The sequence below is a fragment of the Lactuca virosa genome, chromosome 2 (genome assembly GCF_052849685.1).
Source record: "Lactuca virosa cultivar CGN04683 chromosome 2, Lactuca_virosa_CGN04683_v6, whole genome shotgun sequence".
Taxonomy (NCBI): Eukaryota; Viridiplantae; Streptophyta; class Magnoliopsida; order Asterales; family Asteraceae; genus Lactuca; species Lactuca virosa.
In genome coordinates this window covers 174,609,518-174,629,562 of record NC_136427.1, presented here as the reverse complement: position 1 = coordinate 174,629,562, position 20,045 = coordinate 174,609,518, and the positions used below count along the sequence as shown (strand labels likewise).

At 36.9% G+C, this 20,045-nt stretch overlaps 3 protein-coding genes across 3 annotated transcripts; 1 reads left to right on the top strand and 2 right to left on the bottom strand.

Annotated features, from left to right (window-relative positions):
- The first annotated feature begins 643 nt into the window (after positions 1-643).
- On the top strand, positions 644-2,097 carry LOC145159762 (copper ion binding protein). The gene is made up of 4 exons (XM_079078798.1): positions 644-786; positions 1,308-1,437; positions 1,560-1,598; positions 1,756-2,097. Exons 2-4 carry the CDS (start codon positions 1,336-1,338, stop codon positions 1,948-1,950), a joined length of 336 nt encoding a protein of 111 aa, XP_078934924.1. The 5' UTR covers positions 644-786; positions 1,308-1,335; the 3' UTR covers positions 1,951-2,097.
- A 7,104-nt stretch (positions 2,098-9,201) lies between these two features.
- LOC145157979 (protein FANTASTIC FOUR 3-like) lies at positions 9,202-9,822 on the bottom strand. Its single transcript, XM_079076944.1, has one exon. It carries the CDS (start codon positions 9,820-9,822, stop codon positions 9,202-9,204), a length of 621 nt encoding a protein of 206 aa, XP_078933070.1.
- An 832-nt stretch (positions 9,823-10,654) lies between these two features.
- LOC145159761 (rho GTPase-activating protein 5-like) lies at positions 10,655-14,351 on the bottom strand. Its single transcript, XM_079078797.1, has 5 exons — positions 13,719-14,351; positions 13,224-13,344; positions 12,807-12,926; positions 12,437-12,667; positions 10,655-11,366 (listed from the first exon to the last, which is right to left on the bottom strand). The coding sequence occupies exons 1-5, from the start codon at positions 14,135-14,137 to the stop codon at positions 10,959-10,961; spliced, it is 1,299 nt and encodes a 432-aa protein (XP_078934923.1). The 5' UTR covers positions 14,138-14,351; the 3' UTR covers positions 10,655-10,958.
- Between the last annotated feature and the right edge of the window lie 5,694 nt (positions 14,352-20,045).

Genomic DNA, 20,045 nt, shown 5'->3' with positions numbered 1-20,045 from the left:
GTGTTTATTTGAACTGTGTGCTCACCAGAAGTACTCCATCCCCCACATGGTTGCCTTATTTGACATGAATTGCTGAGGAACCCCTGAAGCATGTGTTGTCACCCCGATGAAAGTCCTTAGACTAGGTCCCTTGTGTTAGATGTTTTAGGGACGTAAAGTGAGGATAACGGGAACGGGTAATCGGGTTCGTTTGGTTGATGAAAATAATAAACTTATTTATTGTGGGTTGAAAACCCTATGTGTTCACCAGGCTCCCAAGCCTGACCCACTCAGTTTCTTGTATTACAGGTAGTGGCGCATGAGCATAGATGTGATGCTTGGGATGAGAGATTACGTATATAGGCCTGTAAATATGAAATAATGTAGTAAGACTTATATTGTACTGTTTATGCTTATGATCTGTATTGAACATGACATCCCGAGTCTTTTTAATGAAATACATTTCTACGGAAATGCTTTGATAAATCTTTATCATATTTTGTTTTGGGAACAAATTCCACAACTCTTTTAAATAAAAAGGTTACTCTGATTTTTAAACAAATCATAAACAAATCGGTCTTTTCTAGCCGTGAAAATGGAGATGTCACACGTTAAGAAGTCGAACCGAGCCCCACAAAAGATCTAATGTATGACACTAGTTAAATATTGTTGACAAGTGCCCGTGTGGCGTGTCACGTGTGCTAGTAGCTTCTTTCTTTCTCTTCCATTTTGATATTCCCAATTGATCGAAGATTAAACCCAGAACCTCTTTTGCTTCTCGATCATCTCAACGTCACTTGTAACTTTGTAAGTATCTTCTCTGCAACAATTTCCAGTATTTCATCCTGTTTATTATCATGTTTGCTGTTCTTTTTCGTTAGGTTTTGATAATCGATACAAAATTTATCATAATTCACCGTCAAACCAACTGATTCTTTTTATCTGGCCTTCATTTTGCTCGATTTTCTTACGATTCGTACGCATTTTGATTCGAACTGTTCAATTAGGAGCTCTCAGATCATTCGCCTATGTTTTGCTATTAAGCTACGATGGATTTGACATAATTATGTTTTTGTATTGCTCTACATATACCGATATACACGAATAAATTCTTAATTCGCACCTCCAATTGAAATTATAAACTCGGCATCTATTTGATTATAAGTACTTGTATGTTTATGTTGATTGTCTTCTACACTGAATCAACAATTTTTAAGCTCATCATTTTAGCTTTCCCAATTCCGATTATTCCAACAATGTAAGGCTAATTCCACTTGGTATTAAACCTAATCATCTGAACTTCTGATAAACTCTGATGACTATTTTAGGTGAAAGCAGTTGAAGAAGAAGACAACCATGGCAGCAAAGCAGGCATTTAGATACATGTCTCGGAGGCTCTCAAGCAGTGGAAAAATACTAAGCGAGGAGGAAAAAGCTGCAGAGAATGTCTACATCAAGGTAATGAATTAAGCACTTCAAAACACGTTGAATTCCATATCCTTCAACTTAAGAAAAGTCCTGTTTAAATTGATCCATATTTCTCTTTCTACTCTCTAATTGTTTCCTTCTTGATCCTGTAGAAAACTGAGAGAGAGAAGATGGAAAAGCTTGCACGCAAGGTTCACAAACTGCAACCCCAAATGCATCTACTTATACACCCGTTTCTTACATAGGACAACACAAGTGACATGACATAATAGATTGTACTGATTATAATGTTTGGCTATGATTTGGATTTGATATTAAGGAATGCTGATTTTGGTATTTTTTGTACAGGCCCAAGCGGATGCCACATCAGCAACCTCCGGTGGTGGTGGTGGTGGTGAAGCGAAAGGAAGTGGGCCCGCCATTGGAGTATCAGAAGACAAGAACAGGAACTATGCGGTTATAGCTGGTGTTGTGACAGCTGTTGGAGCACTTGGATGGTACCTTAAGTCAAAGAACAAGAAATCTGAGGATCTCCATGACTGAATACTTTAAGTCAAAAAATGGGAGAGATTTAGGTAAAATTGTATCTTTTTTCATGTTCCTCTTTGATCTTATGTCATGTCTGAATGGTTTAAGATGATAAATAACTGAATAAGAGTTTTACTTGTTTGTATGGAGGTATATTTAATATTTGTGATGTTGGTTTATGATGATAAATTGGTTTTGGATTTGGTTCAAGCATTTTATCGAGCAGTTGTGTTGGTTTATAAGCAAATGACAAATAACTAAAACCTTTTTTTTTTTTTTGGTATTTAACTATGATATTGGGATCATAAAGTTAAAGACATTAGCTGCATTAATCTCATTAAAATCGGAAGGATATGTAAATATTAGATGTAATTTAAGAATATATTCCATCAAATATATGAATTATGTTTGAATAGGATACTAGGTGTAAGACCCATGTATTACATGAGTTCATTTAAAAAAAATATGAAATTCTAAATATTTAAGAAATTTGAATTTATAAGAAAAATTAGAAAAATATTGAATTATTAAAATTAAAGTGGAAATATATTGTATGCACATTTAAGAAATTTGAATTTATAAGAAAAATTAGAAAAATATTGAATTATTAAAATTAAAGTGGAAATATATTGTATGCATATTTAAGAAATTTAAATTTATAAGAAAAATTAGAAAAATATTGAATTATTAAAATTAAAGTGGAAATATATCGTATGCAGTTTTGGTGATTGGTGGCTCATTCATTATTGAAGGGGACACCGATACTAAATATGGATACAAACATTTTCACACTACATGATAAATGAATTCAAAGGAAAAAATAAAACCTTTTACTTTTATTATTTGGCGTGGACTTGATCCCACGTCTGTTGCAGTCATGACAGAGGTTAAAAATGTTTGTTGCTTTTATTTTTACATCATCATTTTATCCACTTAGGCCAAAGGGCATGAAGCAGGGAAGGGATGCGGGAAGCTAAACCGTGGCCGGAAACACTATACCGTTGGTGCAGTTTAGGAGTGAGGGGAGGCTACCCCGTCTCCTCTCTCTTTACCTCAATGGCCGTTTTTTTTTTCTTTTTCTAAGTGTCATAGTAAAATAAAAATGATTTTTTTTTACTTTAAGGGCTGGAACATTTAATTTTTCAATTTTTTTAATACATTTATCACCCTATAAATAGTTAAATACCAAACAAACCTAGCATAATTTTCACACTTATTTCTACATATTCTTTCAAAAAACCCACTCAAACACAACGTCGTCATCTTCGTCGTCGGATTCGATGGTTTAAGAAGAGACATTATTTGTCGGTTCCGTCATGGCAAAAACTATGGCGTATTTCCGAAACCGACAAGGTCAAAGTTCACGTTCACGACCTCAAACAAGAAACCCTCAGTTGCGGAGAAATCACGAAGCCGAGCACAATCTTCTTATAGAAGATTATTTTACAGATGATGACGTGTACGCTGAAAAGTTTTGACGGCGGTTCCGGATGAGGAAAGAGTTATTTTTACGTATTTGGCGATTTCAAAGGCCGTTTTTCATATTTCCAATGGAAGCGGGATGCAAGACGCAAAAAATGTTTCTCTTCAATTCGAAAATGCACAACCGCAATTTGTCAGTTAGCATACGACTCGTATGGGCGCAGACAAATGGGATGAGTATTTGAGGATGTCCGAGCGTACCACACGGGAAAGTGCGTACAAGTTCGCAAAAGCTATTACTTTGGTTTACGGGCAACAATATTTGCTCAAACCAACCGTCAACGATGTCCACCAATTGTACATGGTACAAGAAAGTAAGCTTGGGTTCCCGGGAAAGTTGGGTAATATCGATTGCATGCACTGGTCTTGGGCATTGTTCCCCAACGCACGGCGTGGTCAATACATGTGATGCGACCACAGAGAGCCGACGGTTGTTCTAGCAGCAATCACATCACATGATCTTTGGATAGGACATGCATTTTTTGGTCCAACTGGTGCAAACAACGACATCAATGTTCTAGACCAGTTGCCGGTATTCAACGAAATCTACCTGGGCAAGTCGCACGATGTACCTTTTCAAGCAAAAGGGGTAACATATAAGCGCGGGTACTGTCTTACTGACAGGATATATCTTACCTTATATGTTTTTGTGAAATCGTTCATATGTCCGAACGACGAAAAAAGGAAAAAGTTTAAACAGGCATAAAAGTCAGCTAGGAAGGACATGAAGTGAACATTTGGTGTACTCAATGGGCGTGGTTGGCAAGTACCACAAGTCGGGGCACGGTCATATGAAGTGAAAAAGTTGCAACATATAATGTACGTGTGCATCATATTACATAATATGGTTCTAGAAAATGAAGGAAGAGCGATATGCCGCTACAACGAAAATGAAGCTTTGCCAAATGTCGAAAGAGTAGTCATTGGTACGCAATGGTACGCAAGAGTATAGGGTAAATAGAAGAGAAGTACATGATCACGACATTCACTACTCCCTTCGTGCGGATTTGGCGGAGCACGTTTATGGGGCTCACATACAGCCTCAAGCAGAGTATTGACACGATGATTTGTTTGACAAATCAGATGAAGATTTGGATATTTTCATCAGGGATTCGTGTGAGGATTCAAATGACGATGACGAGGCCGAGGACGACGATTCCGAGTGACATATTTTTTTTTCAAATTCGGATATTATGTAATTGCTAATTATGTTTTCTAGGTCGTTTTTTAAAAATCTAGGTTGTGTTTTTTTAATCTTGGTAGTTTTTTAGTTTTTTTTTTTTTTTAATTTTGATTGATTTTTTATATATCTGTTTTTTAAATGATGAAGTATTTTTATTTTAATTAATTTTGTGTTTATTTATCATCATTAATGAATTATATTTATTTTTTGAATTATAAATCTAAAAATTCAATTATTTTTATTTAAAAAAAATGAAATGTAATGAAAGGTGACAATTTCCTGTCTTTTGGTGAGTGAAATGTAAGTGAGTGGAAAGCGGATGTGGCACTCAAAAAGTGAAAGGTAAAAGATGGGTATACCCTCAGGTCTTATAATGATCATAGACATATTTGAGAAACAAGATTATTCATCTATATAACTGAAAATGCAGGATGGGGCTGCAGTTATCGGCCTTGTGATAGCAACAACATCATTAGTTGTTGTGAATCTGATCCATATAAATAAACGGGTTGACGAGGTCATTCTTAGGCTTTAAAGAGTGCATTTGTGGCCTTTTTGTGTGTATTTCAAGAAGAAGAGGTGGTCAAGCAAGCTTGGATCAAGAGGGTGCTTCAAGATCCTGCACCAAAAGCATCTTGCAAAGCTTCTGGAGGTAAAAAGCTTGCATCTTTCCTTTCTAATCTTTAGATCTAGCTAGGGTTTTGGTGGTTTGTCCCTTTTATGAACTTTGGACCTCTTTTGTTGAGTTAAGCCTTCCCTTTTGATATGAAAGTCAGATCTGAGGTCCCCTGGTCATTTAGAAGTATAAAAATGGAAGCTTGATGAGAGTTGTGACCTCATGCTTGGGTAAAAGACCTTGAAAAGGTCTTAATGGGGTGGTTGGGAGTGTATGAGACATTCAAGGGCATAAAGTTGCCAACTTTATGCCTTGGGACATCTTTTCAATCTTAGATCTAGCTTTTGGACGTGAGAGATTCGAGCATTAAGCACTTAATGGGAAAAGTGCTTAATACGATTGTACGCTGGGCGTAACTGTCTGTACGCAGCGCGTAGTCACTAGACCCTCAGTATGCTGCGCGTACCAGGGAGGTACGCTGGGCGTACGCAGCTCAGATGGGCCCTAATCTGTTTTGGGCCTTTGGGCCTCATTTGGCTGATGAGCTTGTTTGGACTCTGTAAGATTGAGGCATTTTCATTTGTTTGGGCCAAGGACTTATTGGTTGGGCCTTATTGGGCCAAGGGGCCCATTAAGGATATTGGACTTGGATTTTGGGGTCCAATTTGCAAGAAATGGGTAATTGGGCCTTGGGGGTAGAGTTTGAAGGTTGGGCCTTTCCTTGGGTAATTTAAGGTCTTATCATTGATTATATATTATTGTTATTATTCAGCTTGGTAGGTTGCGGATTATTGGGAGGGCAGTAATTGTATTCATTGGACGGAGGTGAGTCTTCTCACCATACCTATGGGTCTACGGCACCAAGGCCGGCCCATTATGTTATCATGTTATGTGTGTGTTATTCATTTATGAATTGATATGTTGTGTGATATTATGTTGGTATGGAAGACCCCGGGGGGAGCCCGTGGCATTGGATATAAGACCATGGGGTAGCCCATGGCAGTCCTAGGTAAAGACCATGTGGGGTAGCCCATGACATTGGATGTAAGACCATGTGGGGTAGCCCATGACGGTCCTAGGTAAAGACCATGTGGGGTAGCCCATGGCACTCTTGTTGAATCGTATTGCATAGTTCTGTGGCATGTTTATAGCTTAATTTTTAGCTATCAGGATATATGTATGCGAATGTGTGTAGTATGTTCTGGGAAACTCACTAAGCATTTCGCTTACAGGTTGTTGATTTGTTTCAGGTACTTCTGAGCCTAAGGGCAAGGGCAAGGCATGATGACGGGGCGTGCACTCTATCTCTCTTTTGATGTGTTTGGGACCCTCTGATGTTTTAAAAAGGAAAACAATGAAGTAATGAATGTTGATTTGAAAATAAATGTTTTGGGATTTTATGGTTTAGGGGATTGGCTTTGGTTTTAAAAGGAAAAAAATATAATGAAAATTTTCTTTTTAAAATTGGGTCGTTACAGAACCGGTCAAAATAAACCGGTTAAACCGAATAAAACTACATGGAAAAGAATCATTTGCATAATAAACTTTTGTGATTTTTTTCAAATCTATTTAGTTTTTTCTAAATAAAAACATATGGTAAATGTTATAAAGTTTTTTGATGTGTTTGTATTAATTTAAAACTATGTTTTGTTTCGGCATTATATTTTATTTTCTTTTTGACGTATATATTTTGATGTAAAACACTAAAAGTTATGGTTATGTGTTATTTTAAAGTATTTGGATTGATCCACAACTTATTTTTATATATATTTTTAATGTTTGAACTTGTAAACATCAAATTCATGATTTATATATGTATGTATGTATAGAAAAATAGGAAAAAATATGAAAATTATAGATACCGGTTAACCCGGCGGTCGAACCGGTTAAACCGGGAACCGGTCACCATACCGGTTCAACTAAAAAACCGGTTTTTAAAACATTGATCACCATCACCATCAAATATCAAACACCACTGCTACCATCACTGAAATCCACAGTCGCCACCATATTTACATTGAAATCGTCCACCACCAACTTCCCTTTTTACCCATATCTAAACTCAGTGCCCAGATTGATGCAGTGGGTGCTCACACCCAAATATCATACCCAGAATATAAATTGAGAAATCACAGAGAAAATCAAGCCCCTAGCAATACAAATGCACAAACTGAAACACGAGTGTACGAAACTGAAACACGAGTGCACGAAACTGAAGTTAAACCTAAATGGAACCTAAACCAAAATTTGCATCTTTTTTGCTCTAATTCACATTTTAGAGAGTAGAGAGGTGAAGGGGATGATGGTGATGAACAATTAGGGGCGACGGTGGGAGTTGGGTTTCAGGGCGGTGGTTTGGGGGAAATACGGGGGTGGGGGTATGGGGAAGAAAGGTGTTCGATTCATTGAGGTTTGATTCAGAATAGAAGAAGAAGAAGGTTGGAGAGAAGGAGGTTTAGGGAAGAAAGGGATGGTGGGTAGGCAGTGTAACCGGGGTAACTAGTAAATGGCGATTTTGACACAATTAGTCCCAATACTAGGCATTACCACACCCAAATTCGCTACAGGGACAAAACCGCACAATTTTGAAAAAACTTAGGGACTTTTATGTCAATAACCCCACTTTAAATTATTTTTTAATATACTTACAAGAAACTGGAGTTTGAAGGTTCTTATTAGATGGAATTTTGGGTTCAAATTTGGTTTTTGGTTATTTTTGAACACACAAAGGTAAATAAGATATGTTTTCAAATAGAGAATACGAAGCTCATTACAATATTGATCGTAAGAACTTGACATAAGGTATCCTCTCTATCTAACTAATATCCATGTATATAAATTCACACCTAGGGAGTCGGTTAGAGACTGGCCAATTAAAACAAGACACCTAGACATGTAAAACCGCAAAACCTATGTTACATCAATTATGAAACAAACAATACTTTCGCAATATACACAAAAGACTTATGATATACAATTACAAAACCTTCTGCACCATGACTCAACCACAACACCTATAAACTGCAAGACCTAACAACCTCCCCCTTCTGTTGAGTGGCGAAAGTAAGTTTTCACTTTAGTTCTTCAAAAACCCGAGGAACATACGCAAGCACCATCATCCGAACAGTTATCCTCCATCTTAACATGTCGGAAACACACTTGATATCATTATTTGTATTCACATTGCAAAGTTCAACCTTCGCAAGAATCCCATTCAGTTTCGTGGTCTTGTAGCAGCGTTTATCTTGAAGATACATCATTTGATTCTTCAACACACGAAAGTAAATAATATTTCAAATAGAGAATACGGAGCTCGTAACAATATTGATCATAAGAACTTGACAAAATGTATCCTCTCTATCTAACTAACATCCCTTTATATAAGTTCACACCTAAGGAGTCGGTTAGAGACTGACCAATTAAAACAAGACACCTAGACAGTGACAACTGTAAACTAATAAGCTCACTTACCGCGAAACCTAGGTTACATAAATTACGAAACAAACAATACTTTCACAATATACACAAAAGACTTATGATATACAATTACGAAACCTTTCGCACTATGACTCAACCACAACACCTGTAAACTGCAAGACCTAACAATCTCTCCCTTTGTGTTGAGTGGCGAAAGTAAGTTTTCACTTTAGTTCTTCAAAAACCTGAGGAACATTCATCCCCATTAACGACAACCGTAAATGGGGCTTAGCATTAACCAGATTGATTATTTCCCACATAAATTTATAATATAAACGTTTGCTCCACCAAATATGAACACACATCCTTCTCGAACCTATGACAAAGTTTTATTACTTCTAGAATCATGAAAATGCTTGAAATTTACATCATAAACACTACTCAACAGATGATTATACTTCATGCAAAAAACAAATGATTATTCACAAAGAAATTAAACACTTCCCATCTATATGGCGACTCTCCTCTAATCTCATTTGATCATGTACCATCACCATTGTTATCGACTTCACCTCCATTTTTTTCTCTCTTCATCATCGTCTTCTCCATTTAATGCTTCACCATCAGACTGAATAAACTGCAACTTCAATCTTCCATCTTCTCGACATGCATGCAAGAGTTCTTGAGTCGGGATCATTACTTCCTTAAGAATAAACCTTCCATTGCTACGGAAAGATTCAAGGTACACCCATGGCTTCCCACTGATTCCAATAGAAGAAATTGGTGGAGGGAATTCCATTCCTTTTATCCTCGACCTCTTAGACTGATCACCTGGTAATATCTCTGATACTGCATGCTTTGTCGTTCTTTCCTCCTGTTGTTTACCTTGATGATCAATATGAACATCTTGTTTTTCTTTCATATCTTCCACCACGTCATCAAAGCTTTCAAAACCAAGGCCTTCGGTGCACATGGATAAGCTTTCTGAATTCATGCCAACACTCGTGCATTGATAATGGTTGGTGGATGGAAGTAAATCGTTTTTCTCATTGAAATGAAGCTCACTGAACATATCGTCAATGGCTTTATTGGGATTGATGCGTTTCCATGAATCATCAATGGAAGCTTTTGGGGTCTCTAATGGCGATGGCTTATCAAAGATATGCCGAAGGCTTCCACAGGCAGCCATATTTTCAGGTACTGTTTTTTTTTATTATCCTTTTAGAGATGATGATTGTGTGATGAACAACACAAATACACAAAACAAGTGGGAACACAGATAAAGCCTCCTAGATACAAGGTTAACATGATGAGGGGTGGGGTGGGGTGGGTAGGGTGGGTAGGCGTAGTTGATTAGGTCAAGGTCCACAAGGTGAGGAGGGAAAGGGGTGCTATCAAATAGGTGATCATGTGTTTGACAGTTGAAGAAACAATTAAGGGATGAGTGGTCAATTGATATGGTGATGTGGATATATATTAGTGGTCAAGATTTCTTTGAAATTCATCCTTCTAATATACTTTATTATTATTTCAATCTTACCAAAGTCAATATATTGTTCACCACGTGAATGTCTTGATTCTTGACAAAAGTAACAAAAAGAAGGCTTAAATAACAATAAATAACGATGTACTTTATTGATTTTAGCATCCCATTTTTATTTCTATAAATAGATATCGCTATAAATAGACAATTTTTTCAAAATACAATGTTATAAGTTGTAACCAAGTCGAAAATTTCTTTGTATTTATATCAATGTTATTAAATACAAAGCAATTTTAAGTAGTCTTATTTTATTTTGATGTTTTTCCAAATCTAATGTTCTAATGAGGAAAAATAAAATGGAATTGCATAATAAATTAGGTAGATTTTTCAAAATTGTAATATCATAACAAAGAAAAAAGGTTAATAAGTACAATGATATAATTCACATAAGATTTTTCAAATTATAATCCCTTGAAAAAAGTCAAAAGTATAACATTGTAACAGAAATAATCGAAACTAAGATATCATAACACAGAAATAAATGAAATTAGATTATTGTTTCTTGCATTTAACCCTAAAAACATATTCTATGATAAATTTACAATATGTTATATAATAACACAACGTATAAATTGACAAAAAATATAAGAGAACTAGTTCAAATTCAAAAAAAAAAAAAAAAAAAAAAAAAAAAAAAAAAAAAAATGATTGAATTTAAATTGATAAAAAAAGAAATTCCACAAACAAGTTCATACAAACCCTTCACAAACCCTAAAACACAATCACTACTACTTACTACTTACACCCACCATCCTCCTCCTCCAACCACCACCACTCTCCGATCACCGCCACGTCTCAATCCTCTCCATCAGCGCGGTTATCGAGCTCAGATTCACAATCCCCTTGGTCTTCTCCACCACCACCACCACCGGAGTTTCACAAAACCCAGTTCCATAAGATTCTTCAGTGGAGGTTGAGCAGCTGAGATGATCATCATCCGTTACATTATCCAACAAAACAGACTCAGAGCCACTAGAATCCACCTCCTTTTCTCCCTCTTCACTGTGGCGGAGACATGGCGGCCCGTGGTGGTGGTGGTCGTTCTCATCTGGCGGCCTTTGTGGCGGACTTGCAGAGGGTTCCACTTCCACAAGTGAATCTTGTCTTTGACGGAGGGTTTTTGTGACGAGGGTTTTTAAAAACTTCATTACTTGGACTGCATACATCAAAGCTGTCAGTGGATCTGCCATCTGTCACAAAATCAAAACCAGGGTTAATATCGTAAAAACCTTAATATATATATTTTTTTTTTTTTATTTCGATTTAAATCTTGAACTTGAATTTTTTTCCTGAACAAACACCTTGTAGATTTAAAAAAAAAAAAAAACTTACATTTTGTGTTTTTTCTGAATTAAACCTCAACTTTATTTTTTTTTCTTGAAAATAACCTTGTATTTTTTCATTTTTTCCAAAAAAAAAAAAAACCCTCAACTTTGTCTTTTTTTCCAGAAAAACCCTCAGCCTTCTAACTGTTTCCGAAAAAACCCTCAACTTTTTTAATATTTTCAGAAAAAACCCTCACATTTTACAAGTTTTTAGAAAAAAATGACTAAAAGATCCTGATCAAAAAAAAAGAAAAATGCAAGGTCTTTTCAGTAAAAAAAGAAAGTTGAGGTTAATCCTGAAAAAGACCTTGCATTTTTCAACTTGACCCTTTTAGTAGTTCTTATCATAATAAAGAGTTGATATCATACAAGACCTCATATATTGATTTTTTTTTTTTTTTTTTTTTCTGGATTAAACCTCAACTTTACTTTTTTCATGAAAACGAAATTGTATTTTTTCATTTTTTCCGGAAAAAACCCTCAATCTTTTACTTTTTTCCGAAAATACCCTCAACCTTTTAATTGTTTCCGAAAAAAACCCTCATGTTTGACAAGTTTTTTCCGAAATAAATTGCTAAAAGGGTCAAATTGGGAAAAATGGGAAAATGCAAGGTCTTTTTCAAAAAAAAAAAGAATAGAGTTGAGGTTTAATCCGAAAAAAATACAATATATAAGATCTGTTACGATATTAACCCCATAAAAAAAACTTGTTAAACATAAGTGTTTTTTCCGAACAAAAAAAGTTTGAGGGTTTTTTTTTTCGGAAAGAAATATAAAACGATGAGGTTTATTCCAGGAAAAAAAAACAATATATAAAACAAATGTAAAGTCAAACATTTTCATGAAATTAAGTCAAAGTCAACGATTTTGAATATATTTTTTTTAATTTACGAATGGAATATAATAATAATAATAATAATAATAATAATATATACCTGTGTCATGTTGGGTGCAAAAACCATGGCGATGTTGTGAGCATTCATTTTATTGAAATGTTGTTGTTGGACAACATCAGCCATGAGATTAACTGCCCAATCAAGTAGGGCAGCTTCGGTCAGGGGTAGAAGCCTGACCAGGGCACCACAATCTTCCTCTGACTCACACTGCATTACCCGCTCAGCTGAAAGTGGGTCCAACACTCCCCTCGGTAGCTCTCTAAACCATGCCTGAAAATCAAAACCACATAAAAAAAAATGTAGTAATCAAAGAGGGAATGGAATGGAATCGAGGATTACGGAATAGAAATGGAATATGTGATTCCATTCCATCATACCAAACAAACACTTCAATCCATATATCATATACCTTAATAAGACCTGCCAAACAATGCACATCAATACCATTTGGAACCACTCCACTATTCAATTGATTCCTCAAATGTTCTTCTTGACTATTCTCTGCATTGATTCTAAAAACACCTTCAGCCTGAAAATATAGCATAGAAAAAGTGTTTGAATAAGTTTATATGATACCAAATTGCAATCAGTTGATAGTTTGTTTTCAGTGTTTAACAATTTCTGATTATAATGTCAAATGACAAAAAAGGGACAAGGGTAAATGTGTAAATTTGGCATGATGAAACAAGAAAAAAGAGGAAAAAGAAAGAAACAAGACCTAACTACCTAAGCTTCTTAGCTATTTTGATTTTCATAGGTAATGTTTATTATTTTGTGATATCTAAAATTATAAAAAAAAAAAAAAAAACATAAAATTTTGGCATACCTGTAAGCCACCCTGACTATACAAGCGATGCTGCATGAGCAAGAGGATTGTTGGGATACTGTTACCTCTGAAGTCGTGTGATAACTGCATTGATTCAGTGGAAACACCAAACACTGTAGCACTATAAATAAAGAAGAAGAAAAAAACAGTTGTCAAAATGTGATTGGAGAACTCAAAATGGTTTTTGAATAGGGCTATAGATTTGGTCATGTGATAAAAGTCTATTTTCTTGATTAGAGGCACATATGGAAAAAAGATGCAAGAATTAATGAAACTTTGCATATAATGGTTATTAGGTTTGATATAAGATTCTCTTTAATTCGGCTGTTTTAAATGAATTACAACTATGAACAACAAGAACACTATTATCTCTAAATTGATACCTATTAAGAAAATGGCGAAGAATTAACACGTGCTAATGACTTCAACAAACAAGAATAATCAAGTAAAAACATTAAAAGACCTGAATTTCAAGATTGTAAATTTGAAATGTACCTTGCACTAGGGGCTCTTCTGGGAACTTCAGGTTCAAACTCAACAGGAAGGCCCAAGAACCCATTGAAGCGATCGAACGTAACATGCGCTACATGGCGCACATTAGTGGGCCATCCAATCTCCATAGCAGAAAGATCTTGCTTCTCTTCTGTAGCTGTGGTCTTGCAAGAAGCAGCAACCCAGAAAGATTTCCTGAATAGGGTAAACAAAAGTGCCAATAACGACAGCTGTTGATTATCCCTTTCTCTTCGAACATTCAATTCATCGTCTTCGTCGTCATCTTCTTGGCAATCGGTAACCCTAGAAACCCTTTCTACTGATTCTTCCGATTCTTGATTTACACATTGAAACAATGCAGTGTCATGGTGGGTTTGCAAAGAAGAAGAAGATGAAGATGGAGAATGGAGGACCTCTGTCATGGCTGTAGAAAACAAGAAGGTGGGTTTTGTCTGTTTGGATTTGTAGAGATTTTTGAGTAAAATAATATTGGTTGAGATTTGGCCTTTGGTGGTGGGATTAACGAAATGATTGGAGGGCAGATTTTGATTTGGGGGAAATGGAAAATTGGGAGGGAATTGTGGATTGATTAATAGAACGTGAGCATCATGAAGTGGGAGATTTTTTTATGCTTTTTGGATGGAGCGTCTAAACTCCATAGAGAAATGGGGAAGTTTTTTCCTTTTTTTTTTTAATCAAAATATTATATTTTAAATTTCTCCATTATATTTTGATTTACATATCCCAATCTCATTTGATATTTCAAAAGTTTGGTTTGATTATAAATTATTTGCATCATTGTCATTTTATTGAATTGGAACTTAGATCATCTTCAATTTATTGTTATTATTTCTTATTCATCATTTCAAATCACTAGAACATATAGTTTTTATTGATCATTCAATAAAAATATATAAAAATATATATTGAATATCAATATATTTTTATGCTTAGTAGATCTTATGTTATTCTTTAATTATATTGTATTTTACCTTTTTAATTTAATTTTAATTTTAAATACTTATTATTTTTTAATAACTAATTATTTCTATTAAATATTTAGTGACAATTTATTTTTGAAATATAAATTTTATATTGGTTATATAACATTTACAATTCTTTTTTATTTTTATAACTATGACCTAATAATTTTTTTCGTATTTTATGTATATGAAATAAAAATTCGACATAGTTGTATGTATATTTTTGTTTGTTTGTAACATTTTAGATATAATGTATGTTTACAAAAAGACTAAGTAAACAAAGGGTTTTTATAAAACATTTTAGATTAATAAGAATAGATTAGTTAAGTTTAAAAAAAGATATTAGAAGAGTTTAACAACCGGAGAGGTTATTTAATTATATGTTAAAATTAGTGGAATGATGAGTTGATAATTTTTTTAAGTTTAAAATAGCTTAACCATAAGGGTGGGGCCGGTTTGGTAAGACTTAGGAAAATGTGTAGATAATCCATTGGCCCCGTCACCTACATTCTTGTAGTCATGGAGGTTTGTCTGCAGTGACTCCAGGGCATGAGACATAGCTTCATGTTCACACGATGGATTAGTCGAGGTGTGCGAAAGTTGGCTCGAACACCCTCGTTAGGGGAGAATCTTCTTTCCAAAAAAAAAAGTTTAACATAGCTTAATCATTAGAGATGCTTGAGAATGTTTGGGATTGAGTTTCAAAAATACTTATTGACTTATTAGTTTTTCAAAAAAAACTAATAAACCTAAAATAGTGTTTGGTGAGTTAAAAAAAACACTTTTCAAAAGTGTTTTTTTGCTATCTTTCAAAAAGTCATTTTGAAAGTTAGAAATTATGACTTTTCATCACTTATTCAGCTAACATAACTATAAAAATGACTCTAAGTTAATCCAAACATTTTTGTAAAATAACTTATCAACTTATAGATTATTGACACCACATAAACTAATTCAAACACTCTTTTTTGACATACGATAATCTAATAAGCATATTTATTAAAAAGTTCTTATTGATAAGCAATCCCAAACACCCCTTTTGGTGGTGATTTTTGTTATTGAATCTTTTGTTCGGTTTTAAAGTTATTGATACCAATAAAGTTTTTTTTTATAAAAATATTGCAAATAAGTTGAGACGAGTCTGAACTTCGTTTAACCTTTTTAGTCTAAGCTTAAACACAAGTCAACAAATCAATTAAACTTAATGATTCATGCTCGAGCTTATCTCGAAGAAGATTAAAATTTGATTTAAAAAGTTGGAAAGTATTCTTTAGAAACTATTAGATGGTATTTGTATTAAATTAGGTTCCTCATATCATTAACAATAGTTCGACAATGTTTTCAAATATAATTGTAAGGACTGATTTATATATAAGATATCAAATTAATGAAAATGATATCAAATTGAGTTCTAACCGTTATCATGGTACCAGATGTAACACCCATAAAATTCATGAAAAATTTAAACTTTTTAAACAACCCAAAAACCATCATTGTTTACATCTTGTCTTCAAAATAAGTTCAATATCAGAGAAATCTCAAAATCATAAGGTAAAACATGAGGAGGTGCACGGTCACACCTTCGCCTTCCCGCGATCCTCTGAGGTACCTGAAACATAATCCAAAACTGCAAGCACAAAGCTTAGTGAGCTCCCCCAAAATATCAATACATAACATATAGCACAAATACAAAACAACATACTATGGGCCCAATCAACCATCGGGTAGGAATACCCCAGGCCCCTCAACCACCGGGTTGGAATGCCAACACACTATGGGTCCAATCAACCATTGGGTTGGAATACCCTAGGCCCCTCAATCATCGGGTTGGAATGGCAACATACTATGGGTCCAATCATCATCGGGACGGAATACCCTAAGCCCTCAACCATTGGGTTGGAATCCCCCCCCCCCCCCCCCGACCTGTTGGCTTACGCACAAAGCAGTGAAGCCTCAGCCACCAACCAATCATGTGCACATGATACAGATAAACATACTATTAACCAGCCAACAAACAAACAGACAGATCTAACAGATCACTAAGCATGGCAACATATTAAATACCAGGATACCGATCTAATCAAATCACTACAACACTAGAGCATACATAACAGGATATCAAATCCGAGGGGTCGGCCTTGGTGCCTTCGACCCGTAAGTACAGTGAAAAAACTCACATCACAATGTCAAACCATACAGAAAACCTTCGTCTGCTGGCTTACGAAAATCCCGAACTATTACAACAAAACAAACATCCAATTAACAATTAGATTACCATTCGTGACTAAGGATCCATACTTAGGGTAGATGTCCACTTTACCTTTTCCCCAATTGGGCCAAGGCTCAAGTCCTCATTTTTTATCCAAAAGGCCCAAATTACTTCATAACCCATAATTGGCCCAATTTTCCAAATCGGGCCCAACCCCTTATTGGGCCTTATCCTAAGGTCCAACTCTCCAACTGGCCCAAAACACTCATACTCAGAAAGTCCAATGAGGGCCCAAACCATACAAGCCCAAAAGGTGGCCCAAAACTCGAAGCCCAAAAATCAAAAGCCCACAGACGACATACGTTGGGCGTACACCGGAGGTACACAGGGCGTACACGAGCCTCGCATTGACCACGATCGGGGTGGCTGACCGAGTACATGGGGCATACTCCTCCCTACGCGGTGCATACCCTCGCAAATCCAAAAGTCCATTAAGTGCTTAATGGCTTAAGCACTTAAGCCCATATTACAGATCCAATGTAAAATGCACCCTAGAGTCATAAAGTCTCCAACTTTATGAATTTACATGTCCATAAGTTCTTAAACAAGGTCTTAATCCATTAAGACCCTTTTTCCAAATGCATGAGAAACTTCTGGCCATTGGGACCTCATTTTTATGACTAAGGACCCTTCCTAGAGTCTAGAAGGACAACCTAAAACGTCCAAAATCAAACATGCACAATAATGGGACTTTTAGGGACAAAAGAACATCATAAAGCTACCAAGATGAGATATAAGCAAACCAAACACAAAGGTAGCAACTTTTTACCTTCTGGAGCTTCCGAATGAGATGATGATCCAAGATCTACAAGCTTGCTTTCCTTTTTTGACTCCTTGTTGCACTTCCTTCTCCTTTAAGCACACAAATAACACACTTTATGCTCAAAACACTCACTTATGGGGTTAGGGTTTGCTGAGAACGGCTCAAGGACTTGGAGGCTGAAAGAGTGAAGCAAAATGATCCATAAAGGTGCTTAAATACACCTCAAACCCTAAAATTTAGGGTTTCACCCTGACATTAGTATGCCCAGCGTACTAGGGCGCGCCCTTAGTACGCTCAATGTACTCACATGTACGCCCAACATACTACTCATGCTCCCAAAATTACCATTTTGCCACTAGGGCTTCGTAGGGATACATCTTTATATTCCAAGGACCCAAAATGACATATTTAAAAACCAAAGGAAGGATTTGAAAATACCTGAAACCCGGGATGTTACAACTCTCCCCCACTTGATCTAGACTTTGTCCTCGAAGTCTACTGCAACAAACAAATCTGGGTAAATCTCCCGCATCTCTGCCTTCAGCTCCTAGGTCCACTCGGAGCCCCTCTGATGCTCCCATTGTACCTTTACCAAAGGTTCTTCCTTGCTTTGCAACACCTTTACTTTCCTCTCCAGGATAGCTACTGGTCTCTCAACATTGTTCAGGCACTCATCAACATGAATGTCATCCAATGACACAACTGCATCCTCGTCCAATACGCACTTTCGCAGCTGCGAAACATGGAATGTGTTATGAATCTGACTGAGCTCCTCAGGAAGATCCAATCTGTAAGCGACCTTGACAACCCTGTCAATAACCCGGAATGACCTAATATATCGGGGACCCAAATTCCCCCTCTTCCTGAAGCGAATAACACCTTTCCAAGGTGAGACCTTCAGCAACACCATGTCGCCGACCTGAAACTCCAACTCGGATCAGCGTCGGTCGGCATAACTCTTCTGCCGACTCTGAGCAGTCTGCAATCTCTTCCCGATCTGCTGAATCATCTCTGTAGTCTGAAGAACCACCTCGTTCTACCCCATAACTATGTGACCAACCTCCCCCCAACAAACTGGGGTACGACATCTCCGCCCATTCAAAAGCTCAAAAGGCAGAGCACCAATGCTGGAGTGAAAACTGTTATTGTAAGAGAACTCTGCAAGAGGCAGGTAGGAGTCCTAGCTCCCACCAAAATCAATGACACAGGCTCGCAACATATCCTCAAGAGTCTGTATCGTCAGTTCATTATGGCCGTCGGTCTGCAGATGATAAGTTGTGCTGAAATGTAGCCTAGTGCCCAGTTCCTCATGGAACTTTTTCCAAAAATGGGAGGTGAACCGCACATCACGGTCTGAAACAATGGAGACCGAAACCCCATAGCGAGCAACGATCTCGTGAATATACACATCGGCCAACTTCTCGGCCGACGAACTCTCCCGAATCGCCAGGAAATGGGCACTCTTGGTCAATCGATTCACGATTACCCAAATAGCATCAAAACCCTTTGTCGTCTTTGGCAACTTGGTGATGAAGTCCATCGAAATATGATCCTATTTCCACATGGGAACCTCCAGAGTCTGCAGCTTGCCATGCGGCCCTGATGCTCGGCCTTGACCATCCTGCAGGTCAAACACCTATCAACGTACCAGGCGATCTCCCTCTTCATACACGGCCACCAATAGCTCAATCTCAGATCCTGATACATCTTGGTGGCCCCCAGATAGATAGAAAAACGATACTTATGAGCCTCCTCCGACACAATCTGTCTGACCCCACCAGACATAGGAACCCATACCCGACCACAACGAGTCAACAGCCCACGACTATCCGGGATAAATCTGGTGATCTCACCCCTGATCCTGTCAATCTTCTGAATCTCTTCCCGAACACCCTCGGCCTGAGCCTCCCTAATCAATCCCACAAGCTGAGAATCCACTGATATCCTCATACATGACACCCCATCAAAAGGTCCAGCCGCCTTGCGGCTCAAGGCATCCGCCACCACATTCGCTTTACCCGGATGGTAAAGGATCTCGCAGTCATAATCCTTGACTACGTCCAACCACCTGCGTTACCTCATGTTCAGGTTCTACTGATCCATAATGTGTCTCAAGCTCTTGTGATCCGTGTAGACAGTACAGCGGACCCGATAAAGATAATGCCTCCAAATATTTAGGGCAAAAACCACAGCCCCCAACTCAAGATCATGCGTGGGATACCTCGTCTCATGCGGCTTCAGCTGCCGCGAAGCATAAGCGATCACTCGTCCTCTCTGCATGAGGACCGCTCCCAACCCAGTGATGGATGCATCAC

What these genes read in the sequence shown, in the direction of transcription:
- LOC145159762 (XM_079078798.1), top strand. Translation starts at nt 1,336, where the DNA reads ATGGCAGCAAAGCAGGCATTTAGATACATGTCTCGGAGGCTCTCAAGC. An exon ending in CAGAGAATGTCTACATCAAG is followed by an intron (nt 1,438 to 1,559) that starts GTAATGAATTAA and finishes TTGATCCTGTAG; the next exon opens with AAAACTGAGAGAGAGAAGAT. An exon ending in TGGAAAAGCTTGCACGCAAG is followed by an intron (nt 1,599 to 1,755) that starts GTTCACAAACTG and finishes TTTTTTGTACAG; the next exon opens with GCCCAAGCGGATGCCACATC.
- LOC145157979 (XM_079076944.1), bottom strand. Translation starts at nt 9,822, where the DNA reads ATGGCTGCCTGTGGAAGCCTTCGGCATATCTTTGATAAGCCATCGCCA.
- LOC145159761 (XM_079078797.1), bottom strand. Translation starts at nt 14,137, where the DNA reads ATGACAGAGGTCCTCCATTCTCCATCTTCATCTTCTTCTTCTTTGCAA. An exon ending in AGAAGAGCCCCTAGTGCAAG is followed by an intron (nt 13,345 to 13,718) that starts GTACATTTCAAA and finishes CTTTATTTATAG; the next exon opens with TGCTACAGTGTTTGGTGTTT. An exon ending in ATAGTCAGGGTGGCTTACAG is followed by an intron (nt 12,927 to 13,223) that starts GTATGCCAAAAT and finishes CTATATTTTCAG; the next exon opens with GCTGAAGGTGTTTTTAGAAT.